Source organism: Telopea speciosissima, chromosome 6 (assembly GCF_018873765.1).
Source record: "Telopea speciosissima isolate NSW1024214 ecotype Mountain lineage chromosome 6, Tspe_v1, whole genome shotgun sequence".
Classification (NCBI taxonomy): Eukaryota; Viridiplantae; Streptophyta; class Magnoliopsida; order Proteales; family Proteaceae; genus Telopea; species Telopea speciosissima.
Genome location: NC_057921.1, coordinates 56622904 through 56648319, shown reverse-complemented (window position 1 = coordinate 56648319; position 25416 = coordinate 56622904). Strand labels below are relative to the sequence as shown.

Here is a 25416-nt window from a genome sequence, read left to right as displayed (position 1 = left end):
GTGTTCGTATCCGTTTAGCACTATCCGAATCCGTCCGAAAGCTAAACGGGTGCGGATATGGATAGACTATAGCTATCCGAAAAGCTATATTTACATGTAAACGGATAAAATATCCGATCCGTATCCGTGTCTGTATCTGTTTAGCACTATCCGAATCCGTTCGATAGCTAATTGGATGCGGATGCGGATATAGCACTATCCGAGCCGAATCCGATCCGTTTACAGCCCTAATTGTGAAGGTAGACCTCTTAAATCTAACTATTGGGCTGATTGGCTGGCTATGGTCACACACAGTAAACATGAGATACTTTTTTAGGCTGATGTTCTCTGTGCCACAGTGCAGCCTATGCCCAGACACATGGGTCTGCCATTCAGGGGGCAGGGTAGTCATTTTACCTGCATCCCTGGCACAGAGAATATTGGGCCTCCTTTTTTATAGAAAACTTTCCTCTTCCATCCCACCCCCACCCCCACCCCTACCCCCAACCCCAACTCCAACCCCAACCCCAACCCCCCACAATTCAAGGATTGAGATATCAGTATCGGTATGAGTATCGACAATAATATCGGTCTCTGTCGATAGTCGATACCAATCTGCATCAACTGATATTGGTCTTTGTCGATACCGATCTGGATTGACCGATATTGAATTGGATTCAATCAATTTTATCTCTATTTTTCATTAAAAATTGAGTTTTTTTTTTTTTTTTGATGATTTTACCCTTGATCAAATACCAATACCCAATCTAGGATCGGTCATGTATCCGTGTCGATCTCGACCAATATGATCTAGCCAATCCGATATCGATAGCGTAATCCATGTCTTAAGTTCCCTTATCTATAAAGAAGCCAGGGACATAACCACATTAGGATATAATTTCTTCTATATTTATTGGTTTTTTAAGGAAAAGGAGTATGACTCTTGCGTCCAGAAAAAGGCCCCATGAAAGATGAAAATGCCATTCTTGTTGATTCTTCCGCGTATATTCCCATTGGCCTCCCATGTTGGTGAGGAGACCACACTCCCAATGTTGGTGAGGAGACCACGCTCCCAGGCAGAAAATAATCTTTCTTTAGCTGTCATGTGGATTTATATCATAGAATCTGTTAAATGGACAAATGAATGATAAACAATTGTGTTTGGTTAAGAAGAACAGAAATTAGATTCTTACCAGAAAGAACAATCAGTAATACTCTTGAGAATGATCCATTTAGAAAAAAAGAGTCAAAATCGGACGCAGGAATGCAGGACCACCATCTTCAAATGGTCCCGTCACGTGCTTTCAATGTCCAACTTACAAGGAGAAGGGATCAGTTCTCGTACGAGAACGTGCAAGAACGCCTCACAGGTCACCTGATTTGGATTTCATTTGTACGCTTGTGAGGCGTTCTAGTACGTTCGTGTACGCTGATTCCACAAGTCGTCGGGTGGCAATAGGTTGGTTTGGATCTCGGACGCCGGAATGCAGGACCACCATCTTCAAATGGTCCCGTCACGTGCTTTCAATGTCCGACTTACAAGGAGAAGAAGGGATCAAGTTCTCGTACGAGGACGTGCAAGAACGCCTCACAGGTCACCTGGTGTGGATTCCATCTGTACGCTTGTGAGGCGTTCTAATAAGTTCTTGTACGCTGATTCCACAAGTTGTCCTAAGGGGTGTCAATAGGTTGGTTTGGATCGGTTTTGGTGTGAAATGAGTTGGTCTGAAACATGATCCTTTAAGGATGCACCTGTTTTGGTTTGGTTTCTATTTCTTATCGGTTTGGTTTCAATTTACCATATAAATATATTAATAACTATAGAAAAAAAATATGTTTTATACGAATTTTGGGCTACTATCTGTTTATTATCGGGTTATTTCAGTTTCGATGTCACAAAAGCCCAGTCCGAGACATGATCTAATATGCTTCATATCGGTTTCAATTCGACTCAACTTCGGTCGATTTGGCTTGGTTTCACCAGTTCAGACTAGATTTTGACATCCCTAGTCCTAAATTCCGACATTTCTCGTCAACTGTGGTGGGCACGGTTCAAAGAATCGGGATCAGATTAGTCATATTATGATCGATTCTTGCTGATTTGGATTGGAATCGATTGCAAGTGCTGATACCAATCTCTTGAACCATGATGGCAGGTGAGTGGCCAACTGCAGCTACGCTGGCCTAAGGTGATGGGCTCATCATATTGGACTAGGTTGTGATAAGAGACAATGGAATGGTATCCCTTGTGGATTCAGGGTGACCCTACTATAAAATCTGGAATGGAAATATATCATTTATAATCTTTCTCTGATGGATTTTGTTTCTAGAGTTACTACTTCTTCATGGTCTATTAAGGTAATGCATATGGCCTCAAAATTTTGCCGCTAGGCAGTTTAGTTGGTGCTCAAATTTCATTAAACATGTCAACTTGAGGTTTCAGTGGAAGCACAATTTTTCATGTCGCAATATAAAGTTTTGAACAATAGTTGAAAAGTCAAAATCTTCATTTATAATTTCACACCATAAAATACAATGATAGAACTATAAAAATTCAATACATGGAAGGTCATATGGTTGAGATGAGACCACAAAATCACTTGTAAAACACGTGAAAAAGAATAACCAAAGAGGAAATGGCAATGGACTCCTCACGAGTTTAAAAGTAAATAAAGTGATTTTAAAATAGGAAACAGATATCCTTTCTTGAAACTCAGAAGAAAACCAAACCATTGGGGGATTTTGGTTTGACTAAATAATTACTAGGATTTCTCTGTATCACAGTTTAATTGTTTTTTCCATTATTTGAAATTAATGTCAATCTTTCTTTTGGGTACTCAAAAATCTTTGTCACCTACAAAGAAACTGACTCAAAAAAGCTGCAACTACCATAAGCAATCAGTTTTGTTTTAGATGTCCTAGGTCTACAATAGACCCATTTGTTGTTTGTAGGTTAGGACATAGGTCTACGATAGAAAAACGTACTATGATGTATACAACAAAGTAAATCTTTGCTCACAGAATTACAACTAACACTGAAGATTAATGGGAGGAAGATTTCCAAATTTAATGTCCAAGAAATGAAATATAAATCTCAATTCTGTTCTGTTTTCCATCCACTCATACACAGTAAATTACATTAAGAGAACTAAGATATATATACAATGAAAATGTCATGTGTACATAGTATACATGATACATCATCTGTAATACCTGAATTAATGGTATTACTCTGTGTAATGAGCCCACATACTTGCAGCCGGGTCCCAACTTTTTGATGTATTGGTTATAAGTCCATGGCTGACTTAAAGCTGAATAGAGATAAAAAAGATAAAAATACATATCGTAAAGGGCCCAAGGGAGTAGGGAGAATGACATTATTAACCACCTAGACAGTTGAAATCTGTAGCCTCAACAACATTGTAATACAGGGAGGATGACTTTCCATCAAACTTTGAGATCACTTGATGGGCAGCTAATGCACAATAACGTTTCTTCAGTCGTGCAATGCAGATATCAATGATTTTCTTGAACATACTGTCCCCTTGGATGATTGGTTGCCTCAGAAATTCAGTCAGCGGCATCCACTGAAAGAATGCACAAGAACACTTATCAGAAGTTCATTACAGTATTTTACACAAGCAATTAACTAGGCCTGATTTGATGGTTCCATAAAGAAAGCAAACAGTTCATAGTTCAAAGTAGAAAGTTCAAACACCAGGGATTCACGTTGAGATAGGTCAAAACAACTTAGAAGAAATTGTATGTAGCAGGACATATTGCATTTGAACCCTCTGACATAATTTTAATTTGAAGATTTTCAGATAGAGACATGATTAACTTCTCTCAAACATTGTAATTTTAATTTGGATATTTTCACATAGAGACAGGATTAACTTCTCTCAAGCATAGAGTCATGGGATTGATCATAAATCTTGAATGGAATAATATATAGCTCCCTTATACAGATTCTTTTTTGGCAATTAACCAAATCTTATTGAGAGAAAAGAGAAATACAATACTAACATAACAATACCAGTCATCAAGGGCAATGAAACCTCAACACCCTAGTAACCCCTGACTAGCCAATTTATCAGCTAATAAATTGACAGATTGCATCCTCTACACATAAGAAAACGATGATGAACGCATAATGATCCAGCTTTCCTGATTAGATGATTGATATTTCCAAGACCATTAAATCTCCTTATACAGTTATCTTTCTACAATCAGGTTATCAACTTAACAATTAAATGAAAGATTTACTAAGCAGTACCGTGTCATCGTCAAACAGTTATCAGTGATTCAGTGGTGAGGCAAGCCACTTTGTAATGCACAATGATGTTGAGCAATATACAAGAAATGCTGGAGTCTAATAGCGACACTTCTAGTCCATGAACAATGTTATAATAGTTTGCAATGGATTAGTAAGGAGACTATAGTGTTACAGATCACATATAAATTAATTGCTTTACGGTAGTGGTTGGTGGTAGTAGTGATTAGCGAATGCTGTAAAAGGTAGCAAGAGATATTAAGAGTATAAAGCTACTTCTCTACAGATCTGGTGAAGACATTTACCTTGGCAGCTTGAATTTCAAGGTCATCTACTTTGATCTCAGTTGATAACGGTCTTAGCATGCATATGAAGAACAAATCTGATTTTCTGAAAGCCACATTGTGTGCATGTCTGAAATTGAAGTGAAACAGATCATGTTAAAACATTGATACTTAAAAATGCAAAACTAGTAGGCACTTGACTAATGATTTCAAAAGGTAAGAAGATATTCAGACTCAAGCACAACGAAAATACAAACTTTTGGATGGATTATGGATCCAAACCAATTGGTCACAGTTTGGAAGAACCAACATCAAAATTTAAACTAGGTACCGAAGATTGAGGTAGCCACCTAAATTCTGGTAGATACGGGTCTACACTTCAAATAACTTGGATGACTTGGGACATCTTTTCTGAGTAATGGCGAATGAAGAGAGACTACAATCTAACGGTACACATCATCCCAAGTTATTTAAAAGCAGTAAAAATTGGCCACTCCTCACCCTCCCCTTTGGTAATTTCAGTGACACTCAAAATTTTATTGATTCAATATAGGGGTAAGGCGGGTATGTCCCCCCCTCTTGTACAACCATTCATTTTGATTGAATTAATAAAATCGTAGGGGCTGGCCCGGGTCCCAGAGAATATTTGGGGTATAAAAAAAAATTAAAAAAAAAAAAAGAAAAAAAGAAGAAAAAAAAGTAGGCAGGACATATTACCTAAAAGCAATCACTTCCTCAAATTGTGTATCAATCTGCAATTGCATCACAAAATGCAGTCATATAACAAGGACAGTCTTTGTTAAACTGTGAATATTGGATGTAATATCATAGATTTTTGATACTGATAAGGAATAAAAACAGAAATAAATAGAGATACTGGAGACAAACAGTATAAAGTTATTGGATTCTTACACCAGTTTCCTCCTTGACTTCTCTCACTACTCCAGTAAAAATCTCCTCTGACTGTTTAAAGATCAACAACACAATTAGAATGGAATAGGATAGATATTTCTAATTTTGGATATGCATGTATGCCAGTGGTAGTGGTATGTTATTTAAGATGTATTTCAACCCATGTGTGAGGAATGAACCTGCACTACTTTAGAAACTTGAGAAGCCGGCATAATGCCTTGTCAATTTTCTGGTAAGTTGCAATCAGACTGGGATCCAAAGCTCCAAATAATTGAGGTACAGGGAAAACTCCATAAGTTTAACATAATGTTCCAGTGTACCTCAAGAATGAAACCTGTTGGTAATTTCCAAGAGCCAACAAACTCTGGGGCACAATGCTTCTCTTGAACAACAAGGACCTGAAGATAGTATCATAAAAAGTATGCATTTGCATTAGAAAGATAATATTCTCGGAATACACTAATTAAGCATAAGAATTGGGCGAATTTGAAGATACTATACTAATCAAATTGAATATGCTGCATTCAAGAAAGAACTCATTTTACCTCATTTTTGTCATTTAGAGCAAATCCTCCAACTCCCACTTGATGTGAAGCATTAGCAGGAAGCAGACCAGGTCCTCCAGGAATCCAGTATGTTAACATTATGTATTCTCGCTCTGCATGGTGGTACTGGAAACCTTGCTGCCATCAATTAAGCTTTCAGAACCATCGATTACAAAAACAAACCCAAGATGTAGGTAAGACAGCATTTTCTACCTAGAACCATTAGTAAAAGTAATCAATGGTGTTAAAGACTGAGTGTACCTCATAGAAGCCTGAAAGAGGGGTTACATATATGTTTCATTATATTATGTTATTTTCTTCAGATAAAGAGTTTACTACTTCAACGCTTAGCTCATAAGATTACCTTCACTGCAATAGGAACAAGCTCAGATTGTTCCACGGGTAACTTGAGCCAAACTCCCTTCTTTCCCTATGATGCAATCACGTGAAATTTTAGGTTAAGTACGCACAGGTTTGTCGGCTGATTCAAAACAAGGAAGAAGATAAAATATTACATAAAAGGACACTCCAATTTTTCAAAACCTAGCAACATCAGACCCATGGCAGCACTTCCTATTTAGACAAGAACCTAGCTTTTAATTACTCCCTTCTTGCTTGTATGCCATCAACAATTTATTCTATGAACAAACTTTTCATTTGCACAATTTTTATGACCTACATGGGCATGATTCTGTTGTGGATCTCCAAACTCATTGTATTGGCTACTTTGTATCATTTTCCTCAAAATACTGAAACTTGGTCATCTCATACATTGTGCATAAAAGTGAAAACCAAATTATAGATGTATGTAGAAACATTTGCAGTTGTGTCACTTGGGGTCTCTAATTATACGGTCATGTATCTCATAAGTTAGAAGTCTGAAGTAGATCACAGTCTACAATGCATAGTTCCTCCAAAACAGTGAATAAATTAGTGAACAGAAACATTTCATCAATTTTCAGATTGGTATTGAAAATGCACCCCAAAAGAGATAGCAAACAAAAAAGACTTCTTTGAGATCAGGGTACAAGATACTTGGGTGTTCCATTAGAATGAGAATGGTGAGCCATTATCCAAGAGTTCTTTTTTCTTTCTGGATTCTTTTGAGGTATTTCTTTTGTGTAAGATTTACTGGTTTCTTTAACCCCCTCAATGCTTAGTTTTTGGAGCTTGGGGCTGCTTGCCACTCTCTTTTTTCCTGTCTAATAAAATTGTAAGAAAGAGAGGACATGAGATAATATGCAGGTATATAATTTTACATTCAATTATATATGGTGTACAAATGGACGTGTTAAAAGGCCAAGGGGAAAGTATGAACCATGAACTTGTGTAGCCAATCCAAAGCAGTTGGGATAAGTTGTATGTGTGAAGCCAATAGCAGAGAAATAGACAGAGGTGCTAGTGTACCGATAACAACAAAACATTAATGCAGTAGATACTATGATCTTGCAGGAAATCAAAGATACCTCTCGTTTCCACCGAGAAAGAGAAGACTGCAGGATAGAAGCAAAGGCACGTGAATTAGATGGTAATCTTTCTGAATTAACAACAATTCCTTCATATTCATCTTCAAAGGCATCCAGTACACGTGTTTCTCTGGAAAAAGGAATTGAGCACACCCCATTTCCTCCAAAGATCTGACATGAACCATTTGCCACCGCAAATTTTTCTTGGTCAACTGAATTGAAAGCTTGGTTTGAAGTTCTTGTATTTGAATAAGAAGCCTTCAGAAAAATAACTGCACAAGGAAATTGGAGAGTAGGAGAAATGCTTCCGCTTCAATTTCTTAATATAGATGCCAATGCAGACCAATTAAGTGAGCAAGTGATATAATTTTATAAACTAATATTTCAAAGTGAATAAGCCCATTGTTGCACACAGGGCCAAGGATTAGAAAGCAATAGCTAGGACTCCAACTACAAAGTCAAAGTTTTCACAAGTACTCTCCTATATCTGGCTCTCCAGTCTTTCCAACAAGAGAAAATAAGTTGAAAGCAATATCAAATTACTGAAAGCATCAAGTTGTAAGATTGTTCTTGAAGTTCCAAAATCATACAATTAGCAGGTGACAAAGAACAATCTAGAATTATTTCACTTTTCACCAAAAGAATATAACTGGGAAATGTAGATCCTTAGCTGACATTCACAAACTCAACCAACCTTACAGGCTACTTTCCATAAATACAGTTCAGGAAACTTAAACACCCATAAACCCAAAAAATTCCAGCAAAATTTTGACAAGTGCCATGCTCGAAGCTTCAATTGAAGCCATATATGCATGACCAGAGGTCGAAAATAGTGAATTGTCCCAAAAAAGAAACAGGATACTAATCCTACCTAACAGAACAAAGTACAAATTTTACCTCTGCAAGAACAGAACTGTCGTGTGAATTTAACACCACCCAGATGTCCCGGAAACACATTTGAGCAAGTTCTCCCCACCGAGCATGCTATCTTCGGAGCAGATAACGTCCTCAAATCAAACAAGTGCTGCCCCATCACCAACAACAACAACACCCAATCTCCAATACAGTCCGATTCTATATAAAAAATGCAAGAACAAACAAAGCAAAAGGAAAATCTAAATCCTGTGCACCTCCCTCTCTAAATCAACTCGTGTTGCTCAAGAACAAGCGACTAACATGGAGTACATCATCAATCGGTGTAAACTAGAGGGCTAGAAGCTCGGATAAAAGCTTTAGGTGGAACCATAACAGTCAAAGATGCCATGATCAAGTATGGCAGAAAACTACACAGATATAATCAACCCAGGCCAAATTTTAAGTTGCTGTAAAATCCAAAACCCAGAATTTGTGAAGTGGGTTCTTGCTGGTTTAAGTGGTCTGAAATGGGATTTGTGTAAGAGAGACATCCATGGCCGAACTCAGAGAGCACGGAACACTGAGAACTTATAGGAAGGAAAGCGAGCCTGAGAGAGAGAGAGAGAGAGAGAGAGAGAGAGGGGGGGGGAGAGAGAGAGAATCAGAAATAAAAAAGAAGAAGTTATATGTATAACGGAGACGCGTGAACCGCATAAAAGCACGTGAAGTTCACAACCCAAATGTATAGCTTCAGATTTTTAGTGGATAAACGGTAGGCCCCACAAGGAGAACTAATTGGATTAGAATATTTTATCTGCAGATTTGCTTTTCATAGAGAAGATCTCCATCCAACTGTAGATATTCTCTGGTTAATCTATTGCGTTGCAGGGTAGATACTCTGGTCGATTTATTTCTAGTGGATTCTGAGGTGGAGGCTTTTGCGGGTTCATGTCTTACGGCTAAAAGATGATTACACGTGGCATGTGCGGACTAGTGAGTCTTTGAGGTGGAGATGTTGACACTTGGCAGTTCGGACATCCAATAGTGTAGAGCTCGAGAAGAAAGAAAAAAATTAGAACTCAATGAGCTTTGACCGTTGGATGTCCGAGTTGTCATGTGTCAACATCTTTACCCCAAAAGAATATAGTTCATCTCTAGGGTGCTCAGCACGCCCAGGGTGTTGCCAACCGTTGGGTTGTGCCGCATACATCCTAGGCATGAGCTGAGATATGTGTGGCACAACTCAACCGTTGGATGCCCCCTGGTAGCACCCTGGGCGCTGGGCTCCCTGGAGACGATCCTGATCCACCCCGAAAAGTGTCGCATTGCACACTTTTAGGGAATTGGAGAGGATTAAAATCAGAGAATCATCATAACAATTGTGTGATGTTGGTGGACATGGGTTTGCCTTAAGTCCTAAGTAACTAACTTGTCCTTTTTCTTTTTATCTGTTTTTTACTTTGATTTTAAACTTTTTTTTTCTTCTTATAAATGACATTTTACATGAAAAATTTTACTATATAGGCTCTGTTTGGTTGCAGGGAAAAATAAAGTGAACTAAAAAAGAAAATGTTTGTAATCATTATCTCCATGATTACAAAATACGTTTTAGATGTAATTTTGATTTTTTTTTTTAGATACAAAGAATTTGAATGTAAAGTAAAGTGAAATTTAATAACTAAATATGGAATCATTTAATCTTGTAGGTTAATGATTACAAAAATTGATTATTTAGATTTGTAAATTTGATTTCCCTTTCCTTTAATATCCTTACAACCAAATGGAGTCTATGTAAAGGTTAGAGATTGGATTGATGAATATTTAAGCTTCAATATTTGTGAAACCCTATCATGAAAATAACAATTACAATTAACAAAAAAAAAAAAGGAATTTGTAGCTAAGGCCCAAGTCTCAAATTTAAGCTCAGATTTAGACTTCAGAGTACAAACGACCAAAGCCCAATGCTATTTGGAGTTGCCTACATCATTTAATTATTTTAAGAGTACTGCTTGTTATCACCAAAATGACGAACTAAGAAGTTGTAACCTTCTTTTAATTGCTTGAGAAAAAATGAAATATAATATAAGGGTAGAAAAGGTCTTTACAAAATTGAAAGCTATTTAATATAATATTTAAGTTTAATCGCAAAATTTATCCTCATTGAAAAAAAAAATACTATCTTCAAAAAAATAAAATTTCAACTTGTTAGTTCACCATTTTAATTACAATAAGGTTTTTCCTTACATTAAAATGACCCTACTGGAATGGATAAGGATGGATTGGAGAAATTATAAAGATATATGATGGGAGAATGAAAGCTAGTGGGGCCTTAATGCCTTACGAAGCTGGAAAGATTATAGGATTTCACAATCAATTGGCCCCAGAGATTATGACTTGTTTGTTTGTTTTCTCTTTAAAAAAAAATGGAAAAAAGGTTTGTCTGTGTTTCTCCTAAATGGCATGACACATGATTGTTGTATGGATAATGTTTTCAAATGCTTTATAAGGAGTGGCAGATGAATATATCTCCACCATTATAAAAAGCTTCCTAAATTAGCAACATATTCACGTGATCAGTGAGTGACCTTTATATAATTATATATAGTAGAGTTGTTTAATATATGTCTTGAGGGTAAGAGATCGTTGTCTGATCGAGTAGCTTTTGCAAAATAAGAGTTTTTGCTAAAATATCAACATGGATAGGATTTTTGTTTTCTAGAGATCACTGTGTAGGCGCAACAGACGAAGATCGATCAGCGACCTCTTTCTGGCGTCGTGCACCCGAATATAGGAGGTGCCAAAATTCAGCGTCTATACACTGCCTTATCGTGTAGCCCCTACAACAATGAGGGGTCAAATGAGAGCATACATAAGGGCATCAACATAGATGGGATTTTTTATTTCACAGAAGATTGGGATAATAATTTCATCAACTCCTAACTTTAGGCGTAGAGTCTACACAGCCAGACAACGCTCTTTACCCTTTTTTTTTATATATGAAAAAATGTTACTGGACCAATAATAGACTAATAAGAGACCATTAAAAGAAATCGATAGTGAACCACAATAACTGAACCGATAGCGAACCAAAACAACAATCCAGAGAATATATTATATACTAATGGTCTGATTTGCCACGTCATTAAGAACAATGATTACAATGTATTTGTGACCAACAATATTGTCGGTATATTAACATGTTTTTTTTAATTGATTGTCCATTTGATCCTGAGTATAGGGTTGGCATTGTACAATAACATACTGCAATTGGTCTTGGAGCCATGCACATTCAATAAGTTAAAAACTAGGTAGATCCACGTAATGTAGGTTTTCTATTAAAATTTAATTACATTATTTAATGGCAAAAGTTTTCCTTCAGCAATGAAGGAAGAATCCCCTCACCATTAGTGATGTGATAATGTGAAGGGACTCTTATCCAATGAGAGACTATTACATCTTATATATATATATATATCTTGTTTACCTTTATTAGGATAAATGATTCGTATCACTTGTATTATTAAATTATCCTTTCACGCCATTAAACTATTATATATGTGCTTAGAAATATTAATGTACTATTTTGTACACACGAATGATGTGAATTATACGTATATTGTGTATCAGTAATGTTGTACGTGAATTTTATGGGAGAGTGTTCTCTACGATGTCAATATGGGGAGGAATGTACACACCACACTAATGACTATTTTGAATAAAAATATTATCCATATGGAACTCACATATTTAGAGTAGGAGAGAGAAAGAGAGAGAGAGAGAGATTCCATGTGTGATGGAAATTAGTAAACATGGATGTGTTGCGTGTGGGAAATATATTAAAGTTACATAAACCTACTTAGTTAAGTGCTTAAACGACATGAAGACATTTAATATTACAATGAAACAAGTATTCCTTCATCATCATTGGCATTATAAATTATTTTTTAAAAATATCTTTTAGGGTTGGATTAACTTGGGGGTTGCAAAATCATAAAAAAATTTATGTTTTAAGTCATTCATTGATACCATGGTCTCACAAATTGGAACATAAATTGACGGATTTGGCTGATTCTGATTCCAATTATTCCTGATTTTAAATTATTCTTTTAAAATTTTCTTTAATGTACTTATATATTTATTTTAGATCATTTCGTCCATTTATTTAGTTAGTAAATAATTTGAAAATTAATGAAATTTACATCCTGGAGCTAGATCTATAAGTATTTTATTCAAAATCTTTAAAAAATCACCGATGTATGAAAATATTTGCTTCTTTTAGATTCCAATTTCTAAGTTTCGACCAATTTTGATATGATTTTTTTTTTTTTTTTTGATAGAAATTTTGATATGATTTGAATTATAATGGATGGAGACTGGATCTCGTGTCATGTTCTAGGTTTTTAGCTTTGCTTGATACCCTCCAAAATTGCTAACCTCACAAATTTGTGAGCTTCACAATATCATCACATGTTCCAATAGGCTGTTTCTATGAAATTAGAAACCCCTAAAACTATGTCTATTCTATTACAATTGATAGACATATATACAAGAGATGGCCAAATAAACATGACAACATCTAACAAGGAAATAGAATCAATGAAAATATCACATACAGAGAAATATACAGAATTTTAAAAGAATATTACAACTAATACCCACCTCAAACTCGAGGTGGATCAAAGAAAACCAACTTGAGTTAGGACACCAATGAACGAAAAATGATCAGGAGGATGCGTTTTGGTAAATAAGTCTACATGTTGATGCACGGATGGAAAAAAAAGTAAGAGTGAGAAAACCTAAGAGCAAATGATAACAAACAAAATGACAATTTATCTCAATATGTTTGGTGCATTCGTGAAACACATCATTGTGAGCAATTTGAGTAACACTCTCGTTGTCATAGTAATAGGACCATTAGATTGGAGGGAAGTAATTGACGAGTCTGCATCCGATGAATTTGTAGGCATGACAATAGAGGAGTTAAGGGTAGGTGCAGTTGTAGGAACGACATGGTCATCATGAGCTGATGGGGGAGGAGAGCTAGCGGGTTAGGCACAAGGAGAAAGTTGAGTCAAGGATGAGAACTTTCAGAGACATTAGAGACAAGAGTGTTCTCTTGAAAGACAACATGACGAGATATCACGAGATGACCAACAATAAAGTCATAACACCATAACCCTTTTGTTCAATGCCATAACCAAGGAAACAACATTGTGCAATGCAAGGGGAGAGTTTATTATGATATCTGTTAGGAAAAAGAACATAACAAACACAATCAAAAACATGAAGAATAGAATAATCTGGAGGAGTACCATATAAATGTTCATAAGGGGAAATGTGTTGAGTTATCGAAGATGGAGTATGATTGGTAGTAAAAATAGAAATTAGGGCATCTTCTCCCCAAAAAGATGAAGGAAGTTTGTCAAAAAAAGACACGAGTAGCGTTTAAGTTGTGACAGTGTTTGTGTTTAGCGAAACCAAGTTAGGATGTATCTATGAAAGAAAATTAACTAAGGGTACCATTTTGCTAAAGTAAAGTACAAAATGGGTGGAAAGTTTATTCTCCGACGGAATCAGAGCAAAAAACGTATGTATTTGGAAAGTCAGGTAAGAACCATACGAGCAAATTTTAATAAATGAACAAAAGCTCAGATTAAGAATGAAAGAGGTAAATCCAGGTATAATGAGGATAATCATCAATAAAGTAATAATCCTAAGTTGGATGCGAGTAATCTGATGTGGAGGCTTATAGGTACTTGAGCACCCTCTCCTTAACGGCTAGCTTTCAAAGATGACTTCTCCTTTCTAAGCTATTATAATACTCTGTTATAGTTTTGTGAAGCAATTGAGATGGAAGATGGGTGAATAGGAAAATCCCTTCACCCATTACTTAAAGTCTATATGGGCTTTGGACCCATTTCTTCATAAAAAGCTAACTTTAATGTTAACTTAGGTAGAATTTCTTAAAAAATGTTATAAAACAAATATGAGAAAGAGATTGTTGCCTGGGCCTAGAGCATGATTCCCCTTCATCCACTACTTAAACTATATATGGGCTTTGGGCCCATTTCTTCATAAAAGGCTAATTTTAATGTTAACTTTCTAGTTGAGCACATTTATTCAAACATGTTATAAAAATTATGAGAAAGAGACTGCTGCCTGGGCCTCTAGAGCCTGCACGCACATTGGCCAATGGGAGCGCACATGCAAGCATCGCTCTAGGCAGGATTTCCACCTTTCCCCGAGGGCAGTCCGGTACTATCACACGCTTCTATGTCTATGTATAGGAGCCACACCGGCCATGCGACCAAGTAGCTAGCATTCAATTCCTCAAAATTTATTTACACCTAGGTAGTTACCAAACGGTTTCTCATTCCAAACTCCATTATGTATAATATTTACCAAATGATTTTCATTTTTGATAAAAATGGTTTTTATTAATGATTTTTTATTTTTTTATTTTTAAAAAAGGTAAGTTATAAATAAAAATAAAAATGATACCAAAGAGAATACCACAAGAAAATCCCTTCTGAATTCCCCAATTGAGCAAGTCATAATATGAGGTGCAATAGATTGGATTTAGGGGCCAGTATGCAGCTTCCACTATTGTCTGTCATTGTGTGCATATACTTATTTGCATGATACTTCTTGTGCTACGGTGAGTCCATGAAAGAAAAGGTTGATAACATAATGCATGCAATTGAGGTCTGGCACATGAGATTTTCTATACTGAATATGCCTATTATCCACCTTGGTATTGTGGTTTATCCCTTTTATGTACTCAAAACTATAGAGAAACAAGAATTGTGGTTTCACCATAGGTTACAAAGGCAATCGACTTGTATAAAGCAAAAATAAACACATACAACAAATTAACTCTTCCCATACACATAGGGCAGTTATTTTGACCATTCCGAGGGTGGGGTGCTCATTTTGCCCATCCTTCATGTGTCTGGTGGTCCCAACACAGAGAACATTTGGTCAAAAATTAACTATACTCAATTACTCGATCTTTTCATTAGATAAAAATGTATTATCCAAAACAAATGCGTGGATTAGAAAATATAAAAAAAAAATACAAATTGAAGGAATATTCTGATTCAAAACTGTAGAAATTGAAATCGATCCTGATCAATTCCAATACGAATCAACCAATTCCCATCTGATTCATCGATTTTGAAACCCTAACCGAGACCCATGCGTACACCATGATGTGGCCAGCCACTGAAGCAATTCCGTTTTTTGAAACCTTGTGGCCAACTCACTGGACCATATTTTGGCTTTTTTTTTTCTTCCACTTGTTAGACCTTAGAAGTTTGAACACGTAAACTGACTTAATTTGGGATGATTAAGGTCCATGCCCAGCCCAGGGCTCGTTTGGTTCTGGCACGTTGATGGAGAACAGAATCCTCTGCAGTATTGCTGGGTTTGCGGTGCACATACTGTAGTATAGTAAAAGTCACGTAATATACATGACATACATGGCCTCTGCTGTGCCGTAAGATGTGCACCGCACACCCGGCGGTACTGCAGAGAATTTTTATCCCGTTGACGGTTGAGATCTGAGATCCACAACCATTGTTGGTCAATAGTCAACAATTTAGATTCCATAACAAAATCCCGACACGTAAACGGCTTCCTCGCCTGTCGCACTCACTGAAATATATCTCCCGTAACACTTACGTCGCAGTTTTTCTCGAATCTCCCCTTTTCCCACTCCCCCTGCTTTTGGGAAGCTCCGTTCTCCCTCTCTCTCTCTCATTCATTCATTCATGGAGCTCTCAAATCCCCCAACTCTCTCTCTTTCCTCATGTTCTCGCTGTCCTTCTTCTTCTTTATTCATCTGCAGATCGCAGAAGCAAACAAATAATTCGATCTTAGTGAAATCAAACTTCGTAGCGAGCAAGCTCAGCTTTAGTTTCCTCAAAAAACCGTTAATTTGGCTCCAAAAAAACGCTATCAGAGCTCAAACATCGAACCGGGCTGGAGATGCAGGTTTCTTCCTCGAAGATGTTCCTCACTTAACCGACTTCCTCCCCGATTTACCTGTAAATTTTGTCACTCCACATTCCCTTACTTCTATTAACGTTTATTTTCAGCATTTCTTTACTGAACTTTAGCTTCCGCAACTGTTCATAAGTTATGTATCTTATGATTCATCTCATGTCTTTGTTTCCTATATCGAATTCATTTTACTTTTGTGACTTAGCTGTTGTAGTTTGTAATTGCTAGAAGATCACTTTGTTTTCAGCTTCGAAATCTCTGTAGGTTTGATATAGGTTGATTAGTAAAGCTAATTTTTGAATATTCTGTTTTAATGTAATGGTCGGAAGTAAACCACTTTCGTCCTTACTGAGTTATCACAATGAAACGGAAAGTTAATAGAAAGTCGGCTAGAATTTCATCAGGTTACAATTGAAGAAAAGCGAAACTAAATTAAAAAAATTGCAAATCTCTGTAATTATGATTGTGTAGCTAACCTAAAATCTTTCCGAATTTGATAATTAAAATTTTCAAATAAATTCCTTATCTCTATCTATATTTTCCTATTCAAATAAGGAATTTGGTTGAACAGTGGAGTAAATAAGGCAGCGCAGCATTGTCTGGAAGGGCTGATGTATTATTTAAAAATGTCATTCTATGATGGTCTTCACACACGTTCTTGTAGGATTCATACTTCTCTTTAATTTTCTTCAGGCATACCCAAATCCTTTGCAGAAGAGTTCAGCGTATGCAATTGTTCAGTAAGTCCATAAATTTCTTCGGAAACCTTGTCAATCAGTTTTGGTTTTCTACATACGCATTTGTTAGTTTATCTCAGAGATTTTTCAGACCCTGAGAACTGCTTTTCTTAGATATGAAAGAGATAAAAGTTATTCTTTTTATTCCAGGCAGCACTTTGTTGACCAAGAAGATGCGGTAGCACAAAAAGTAGGTAACCCTTTTCTTTTATTCTTTTGAATGCATGGTGTTAACTAGTTTACAAATAGGTTTTAATATGCATTATTTGCATCCAGATTGTTGTACAGAGGAACAGCCCAAGAGGAGGACACTTTCGGCGTGCAGGTCCTCGAGAAAAGGTTCATTTCCTTTTCAGAACCATAATAACTTGGGATTTTCGTACATCTGGTTCAAAGATCTTTCCTGTGTTTCAGGTTTATTTCAAGGATGAAGAAGTAAGAGCTTGCATAGTGACATGTGGTGGCTTGTGCCCGGGTATTAATACTGTGATTCGTGAGATAGTAGGTGGCCTGAATTATATGTATGGCGTTGATGACATCCTCGGAATTGAGGTGAGTTTAGTTTAGTCTCAGTAGTTTTGGTTCTGCTGCATCTCTGTCATATGGCCATACTTATTCACACTGTACATCCAAAGGAAGGTTAGCTAGCACTCCTAATGATAGTTATTTAAGAATGGTCCAGCCTATTTAGTATTCATTTTGAAGATATTGAAGAATCTGAAGCATGCAGTGTTGCAACATTTTGCAGTCCCTGTGCTAGTTGCATTCTATTCCAGTACTTGCTCCTTTACAGAATTCCATATGATAAAATTCCATCTTTGCAGATGCATTTCTTATTTGCAGTTATACATTTATATATAAGTATATACATTCATAAATATACCTGCGAGCCATTCTTTCATCGGAATCTTACTTGTAGATCTTTTTAATTGTGTTGAAGGAGGTAGAAAACTACTTCTGGTTCCATGGATATAAAGTCTACTTGGCTAGGAAAAGAAAAGAAAAAGGATTTACCAACAAAAAAATTTCAAATCCAATCTCTGGTTGTATTGAAATTATGTGGATACAGCATTCTTCATAGTTCTATCATATTTTTTTTAATCCAATTTCTCTCTTTTTTTTAATTGAATATAATTTTGATCTGGTGTTCTTCTATCGTAAGTTAATTAGAGTTTACACAATTGATTTTGTGGGAAACTTTCCAGGGAGGGTATAAAGGCTTCTACTCTAGGAATACCATGCGTTTGACCCCAAAAGTTGTCAATGATATCCATAAACGTGGTGGGACTTTTCTTCGCACTTCACGAGGAGGTCATGACACCAAAAAGATAGTTGATAGCATTCAAGACCGGGGGATTAATCAGGTGGATTCCCTTTTTCCTGTCAGTCATTCTGCTGAGGTTTTGGAGGGGTTTATGTCTTATTTTCTTTGCTGTGTTGTGCTTCTAGGTGTATATAATTGGAGGTGATGGTACTCAAAAAGGAGCTGCTGCTATTTACAAGGTACTTAGTTCTTCTATGGTGCATTTTTTCTGACCCAATGATTATTGATGAAGCAATAGTTTCATGACATAACATCATTGTAATATGAAAATTTGTATCTCAAGGAAGTAGAGAAACGTGGTCTCCGAGTTGCAGTTGCCGGAATCCCCAAGACAATTGATAATGATATTGCAGTAAGTTTATTAACCATAATAATCTGATGGTAAATGGCATGCATATTTTGTTCTTTTCTATTATGGCTGTTGAATGTGTATTGTAAGAGTCTAAGATTCACTTTTGTTGAGGTTTTTTTTTCCCTTACTTGTTCCTTCCCACCCTCCAACCCCTCTCCTCCCCCCCCCCCCCAAAAAAAAAAAAAAAGAAACAGCAGGAAACCATATTAGTGCATAAAGTATAAAAGAACTGCACAATTAGAGAGCCAAAGCTCAGAAAAATGGAAAAACAAAGTGAAGGAAAAAGGAGCAAAGCTAAATACTGAATGGCAAAAGAACCCCCAATCTACCCCTCCCCCAAACCTAGCAATTCCCATATGGTCATCCTGCTCATTCTATCACACCATGTTCACCTCCTGCCTCCCTCCTCCAATTCCAGTTAAGACGAGCCACTTACGGGTTTATCAACTCAACTCAACTCGATTCAACCTTATCCCAACTAAATGGGGTCGGCCACATGGATCCTTTTTCTCCAATCAGCTCTATTCAAATTTATACATGTTACAGTCTTAAGCTATGCACGTCTTTCCTCACCACTTCTCCAAGAGTCATTTTACATCTACCCTCCACTCTTTAGCTCCTTCAATAAGTATCAAATCACCCCTCCATACTGGAACATTTAAAGGCCTCCATTGCACATATCCACGTCACCTCAAATGAATTTCTTGCAGCTTATTATGTATCAGAGCCACACCTAAATTAGTTCTATTTTTTCATTCCTTATTTTATCTTTTCTAGTTTTACCACTCATCCCCAGATAGCAAGGTTGCTCCATTGTAACCAAGTGGTCATGGGTTCGAGTTGGGAAACAGCTTCTCTGCAAAAGCAGGGGTAAGGCTGCGTACATTATGATTCTCCCAGACCCTCAGTGGCAGGAGCCTCGTGCACTCGGTACACCTTTTTTTTTTCCTTCTAGTTTTACTACTCATCCATCTCAACATCCTCATTTTAGCTACACTAAATTTATTTGTATGTTATTTTTTACATATCATTGTTGGTCGTATAACTATCCTAGAAATTTTCCTTTTGAGTTTTAAAAAAATACGTTGATCACACAACACTTCGGAGGCGCCCTTCCACTTCATCCATCTTATTCTAATTCTTTATGCTACACCATCCTCTATTTCTCTTTCTTTATCTATGATTGAACCGGTACCTAAAATTTTCACTTTGCAGTATCTCCCTACCATCAATTTTCAGCACTTTACTTTCAGTCCTATTGCTACTAAAGTTACACAGCATATACTCTGCTTTTGTTCTGTGTGGATAAGCCCTCCAAGAAATTAAATGTTCTTGTGAAAGTTTTCCATTGTCAATTAAAGGGAAGAGTTGAATCACAGGTCAGCATTTGCATAATGAATTTTCTTTAAATATTTATCCTCTTCTTTTTTTCAATCCACATCATATTTATTAGTTAAACAAAGTACTGTTTCTCGATCTTTAATATGGTTTTAAGTTTTCATGCCTGGTTTTAGGTGATAGACAAATCTTTCGGTTTTGATACTGCTGTAGAGGAAGCACAGAGAGCCATAAATGCTGCACATGTTGAGGTTGAAAGTGTGGACAATGGAATTGGTATTGTGAAGCTTATGGGCCGCTACTGTGGTAAGGAGACTAGTAATAATTTCTCATTATCTAGGCAGAATTCCTGCATAAATTTGGGTTAAAGTAATGCTGAGTTATGAGAGAATAATTACACAGGGTTTCTAATATAAGATCTTTCAATTTCCTGATTCAGGGTTCATTGCTATGTTTGCAACTTTGGCAAGTCGTGATGTGGTAAGACTATATAACATGGTACTGTACATTTGCATGCTCACTCAAAACCACAAAGATTTGTGGATCCAATGTCTATCACAGAATAGGTGATGGCATACTTACAAATTGAGGAAATTGAAGATAATTATTGTTGGACCGTAGTATGAATTGCAATCAGGCAGGCTGCTTCACTTGTGAGTAGTGATGTATGGGTCAGCTAGTTTTGCAAAGTCTAACCTGTTGGGTTGTCAACCCAGGAGGCCTATTGTTTCATTGGACTCTACTCACCTCTTTAAAGTATTTTGAGATTAGAAATAGAATTAGAAACCCTTGGTCCTTCATAGGACTACCTCTTCCTAGTTTGAAGCCTTATCATATATATTGTATCTAAATATGTAATTTGACTATTGTGCTGCTATATTTCCTAGTTATCTGTTTAGTTGAGTTATCTGCTTATGGTTTAAAATAGAGGAATGGTAAAAACGGATTTGTGTAGCTGACCTAGTTGGGATAGTTGAGTTAGTTGGAGAATTTGGGTAGGACTTGACTTTTTTTTTTCTCCTTTCTAGAAGTGATGATAAAGGTTATGAAGTTAATGGTGTCAGCATCCCTTAGATCACCAAAAAATTACTTTACTTTTCCAGTTCTGATGCCATTTATCTAGGATAGTGAATCTGAAGGAGTTATAAATAACACCTTTTTTTTTGGTTGGCAGGATTGTTGCTTGATTCCTGAGTCTCCATTTTATCTTGAGGGCCAGGATGGACTTTTCAAATATATTGAACAGCGGCTTAAAGAAAATGGGCACATCGTTATTGTGCTGGCAGAAGGTGCTGGACAAGAGATGGTTGCTCAAAGCATGGATGCAGTTGATGCGAAAGATGCATCAGGGAATAGGCTACTCCTAGACGTTGGGCCATGGCTTTCTCAAAAGATCAAGGTTAGTACACAATTGTCTTTTTCTTCCTTTGCTCGTCATTATCCTCATCTTCATTCTGGGTTTTTGTTTCATAAAATTTGCTCATGTCAATTGATACTGCTTCTCCTTCATGCAAGAAAATAAGCTGGATCTGTTTGAATTAGTCTCGACTCTTGATATCTCTCATGATATTGAAAACTAAGAAGTTAACCTTGTATTTGTCTGTCATGTACTGGTTCATGATTGTTTTGGTCACTGGGCCATAAATAAAGGTCTTAGCAGTTTTATTTCACGTATTTAATTTTTTTTAAATGAAAATTTCAGCAGTTGGCCCCTAGTTTCTTACCCATCCTCTCTCTGGCCTAAAGGCAGTTTTATTTTTGTGCCCCTGTGTGTGCGTGTTTGTAAGGCTTCTGTGTCTTTGTGTGTGTGTGTTTGTGTGAGAGAGAGAGAGAGATTGTGCCTTCCCTCCGTCGTGATCATTCCCAAGAGATCTTGAATTTCTTTGGTTTGGCTGATTGAGAACTAAAGGAGGTCATGGTCAAGGACTATCTTAACGTCCATGCCCTGATCAAGCGGTTTTCTTGTCATTCAACCGGCAGCAAAGGGTACATCAATTGCCGTGACAATGCCTTCCTCGTTTGTGTTATTTCCTGGTACCTTCTTCGAACCGGTAGATGTGGTGCTTCACCCATTATTCTCTGATCACAGTATTGTATATGTCTGACACCATCTCAAAGTACCCATATTTGTGAGAGAACTTTGTTTTTAAAATGTAGCCCTCAAACAACAAGAAGAAAACCTCAAAAGGGGAGAGAAGGGAGAAATATTCCAGCCAAGTGACAATTTTAAATAAAATCTAATTACAATCTCTCAATCAGATGTATCCATACACTCTTAAGGCCTACTTAGACTTATACCTATGACTAACTTAAAGGACTAAAATAACCCCACAAGAACTCCTAAACTAATTAAAATCCAAAAAGAGAAATGGTGCCATAGACTAACACTTAGTAAATCATTTATAACCCCCTGGTACAACTTGGAATTGCAAGATCTTGGTCTTGTTGGATAGTTAACTTGATAACCTTTCAAATGCAAGCAAAAAGCATACAAAACGTAAGTTTTTACCTTCCAAAAATAACCCTTAAGATCTGTTCCCTCCCCCAACCCCACCCCCTCCCCCCCCTCCCCCCCAAAAAAAAAAAAAAAAAAAAAAAAAAAAAACTAAAGTAACATGGTGGAGGGGGAACACTAATTGTAGATGAACAAGGATTCTCTACTTCCACTTGATTCTGATGACTTCTGTCCATCAGCGAGAGAGGAATATGCAGACATACGGTGACACATAACACATCCATATGCATGTTCCTTCATTGATCTTAGATGGTGTTCAATATCTTCTTTGGACCAGGACAACAAGATAAAGATAACCAAAACAGCTCGAACAGAAGAGTTGAACACTTAATATTTGTCCATTTATTTAATGGTCAGTAATTCTATTGGTTAAGAAGGATATCCCAAGATATTCCAAAAGGCTCGAGTGAATCCAGGAGAGAGAAAATAGAAATAGAGAACCCTAGCCTCTAGTACTCCCAAAACTATCTAGCAGTAGAACCCCAAAACAGCTCAGAACCCAAATAAATTCAGTAAAATGTTAAGTATACTGAGCAATCGCAAATATAAACCAATCAAAACAACACCTTACTCTAATAAGTGAACCAAATCTAAGATACAAATTTGAAGCTCTGCCCCTGCTTTGACAGCCCAATGTTAAGGACCCTCTTCTTCCCGTGCTCAGTACGTTTTATATTTTCCTTATTTTTTTGCCCCCCTCCCCCCTGGGAATGAGGGGTGACAACATACGGAACACAAAATCTGAAAACCATAAGCACATTATACTGCTGTAGAGGAGAAGACACTCCAAAAAAGAAGATAAAACGAAAGATAAAAACAGAGAGAAACAATGGAGAAAGACTGTCAATTCCAGCATCCCATCCCACTTCAAACCTGCCACTCCCACATCCAACACCAACTCCTACTTCAGGTATCTGCTCAGCCAAAACATTTTACCCTCCCTGAACATCCTTTCATCCTGCTAACACCCCACTCCTGGTCCCCAAGACACCTCCCCTTTCCTTGACCTCTAACAGAGGAGCTCCTGGAACTTCCTCTTTCTTTGTGCCCAGCAGACTCACTAGATCAGGTCTCAAACATGTCTTGTCCGAACCTCAACATAAACTGTTTTTTGCTGCTAATCAAGAGGGTCTTAATGGAGTCACTGTACTTGAGTTGAGAGGCTGAACCATGTCAACTCCTTCTAATGCCTCCCTCTGAAGCTTGTTTCTCATTTCCTCTTACACTTAGTGGTTGTGTGCAGACTACCAGCTTTATAATCTTGTCTGTTATATATTATTTTATTCCCAACCAAAATCTTACTATCTGCATCCGTTATTTTGTTAATTTTATGATGTGTTATATCTTTTGCATGGACTTTTGAGTTTTGAATATTCTTCTTTATGGTGTGTTTATACATATATATGTAGGATCTCAGTCTCTTTTTTCTTCTTTCCTTCCCTCTTCTTCCACTTCTTTGTTGCCTTATTGATTCCTATTTTTCTTCCACAGGATCATTTCGCAACGAACCCAAAGATGGCAGTAAATCTCAAGTATATAGGTAATTATTAAGATAATACTAAATTTTACCTTTTGCCTGTGTATTTGGTTTCATTTGAAATTCTCTATGCAGATCCAACATACATGATCCGAGCTATTCCAAGTAATGCATCGGACAATATCTACTGCACTCTTCTTGCACATAGTGCAGTTCATGGAGCCATGGCAGGGTTCACAGGCTTCACAGTTGGACCGGTAAACAGTAGACATGCGTACATACCAATCAATGTAAGTATCCACTTGGCTCCTATTTTTTGGTAGTTCCTGTCTATGTTCACAAATTCTAAAGTCATGCATGGGATTTCAACTCACGGACTTGATTTAGATGTCATATTGGGTAGTTTTGAACAAAGGATCTTGGAAAATAAAAGCTCTATGATGTTACTTTGTGAATTATCATTATCTTCTTTATCACTGTACATCTTCGTTGTGTCACATTCCTGGCATGAAATTGTTATTTCACTAGGAAATTTCCAAAAAGGAGTTTAAACAAACATCAGAAGTAACACCTCCCTCTCGATCACAAGAAAATCTCTTCTGAATCCCCCAATTGGGCAAGTCATAATAGGAGGTGCTACAGATAGGATTTAGGAGCCAGCAGAATACTAGAATACGGCTCACAAGGCTCCCACTGTTGTGTATCATTGTGTATATGCATGATAATAGGGCCTTTTACATGATTCTAATGCATATACTTGTTCTTGAATCTGTTACACTAGTGGTTCCATCTCTAGTAGTGGTTTTACATACTTGGGTTTGACAGTTTTGATATGTTCTAGCGTGGAACTGAGTTTTAGCTATTATGGAAATGTAATATTAGTTGGTGTCCTATGGTTGTACAGCGTGTGACTGAGACTCAAAACACAGTTAAGCTGACAGACAGGATGTGGGCTAGACTTCTTGCCTCAACAAACCAACCAAGTTTCTCGCGCTATGATGAGGTCATGAAGCAAAAGGTTGATCAAGAAACTGTTCAAATGCTTGACAACATGACAAACTCTTCTGTGCAGTTGCCATGAACATGTGCAGCGAAATTGGCAAAACCTGCATGAAGTAGCATCATCTCTTATTTTTTGCTAGCCAAATAAAATAAGAGCACTTCACTGCCTGGTGCAGCTCCATGGTCGTCTTTTAACCTAATGTGATATACAATACAGGTTCATGAGGACCATCTTTTTTAAACAGTGCTTTACTTGAGTGTTAGCCTTTTTAGCCTCAATGTTTATATCTTAACTACATTTCAGTTGGTATTTTATGCAATTGTTCGCTTCTTGACTTGGTTAGGAGTTACGT

General features: G+C 36.9%; 2 protein-coding genes across 2 annotated transcripts; one reads left to right on the top strand and one right to left on the bottom strand.

Moving 5' to 3' along the window:
* Positions 1 to 3002: 3002 nt before the first annotated feature.
* Positions 3003 to 8625, bottom strand: LOC122666269 (nudix hydrolase 8-like). Its single transcript, XM_043862442.1, has 9 exons — positions 8357 to 8625; positions 7460 to 7731; positions 6358 to 6423; positions 5994 to 6131; positions 5769 to 5846; positions 5449 to 5499; positions 5254 to 5288; positions 4558 to 4666; positions 3003 to 3566 (listed from the first exon to the last, which is right to left on the bottom strand). Exons 1-9 carry the CDS (start codon positions 8490 to 8492, stop codon positions 3360 to 3362), a joined length of 1092 nt encoding a protein of 363 aa, XP_043718377.1. The 5' UTR covers positions 8493 to 8625; the 3' UTR covers positions 3003 to 3359.
* A 7446-nt stretch (positions 8626 to 16071) lies between these two features.
* LOC122665026 (ATP-dependent 6-phosphofructokinase 6-like) lies at positions 16072 to 25342 on the top strand. The gene is made up of 14 exons (XM_043861083.1): positions 16072 to 16362; positions 17012 to 17058; positions 17206 to 17245; positions 17332 to 17394; positions 17470 to 17607; positions 18261 to 18419; positions 18505 to 18558; positions 18663 to 18731; positions 20246 to 20375; positions 20509 to 20549; positions 21244 to 21468; positions 24076 to 24124; positions 24197 to 24351; positions 24966 to 25342. Exons 1-14 carry the CDS (start codon positions 16087 to 16089, stop codon positions 25140 to 25142), a joined length of 1623 nt encoding a protein of 540 aa, XP_043717018.1. The 5' UTR covers positions 16072 to 16086; the 3' UTR covers positions 25143 to 25342.
* Positions 25343 to 25416: the final 74 nt, after the last annotated feature.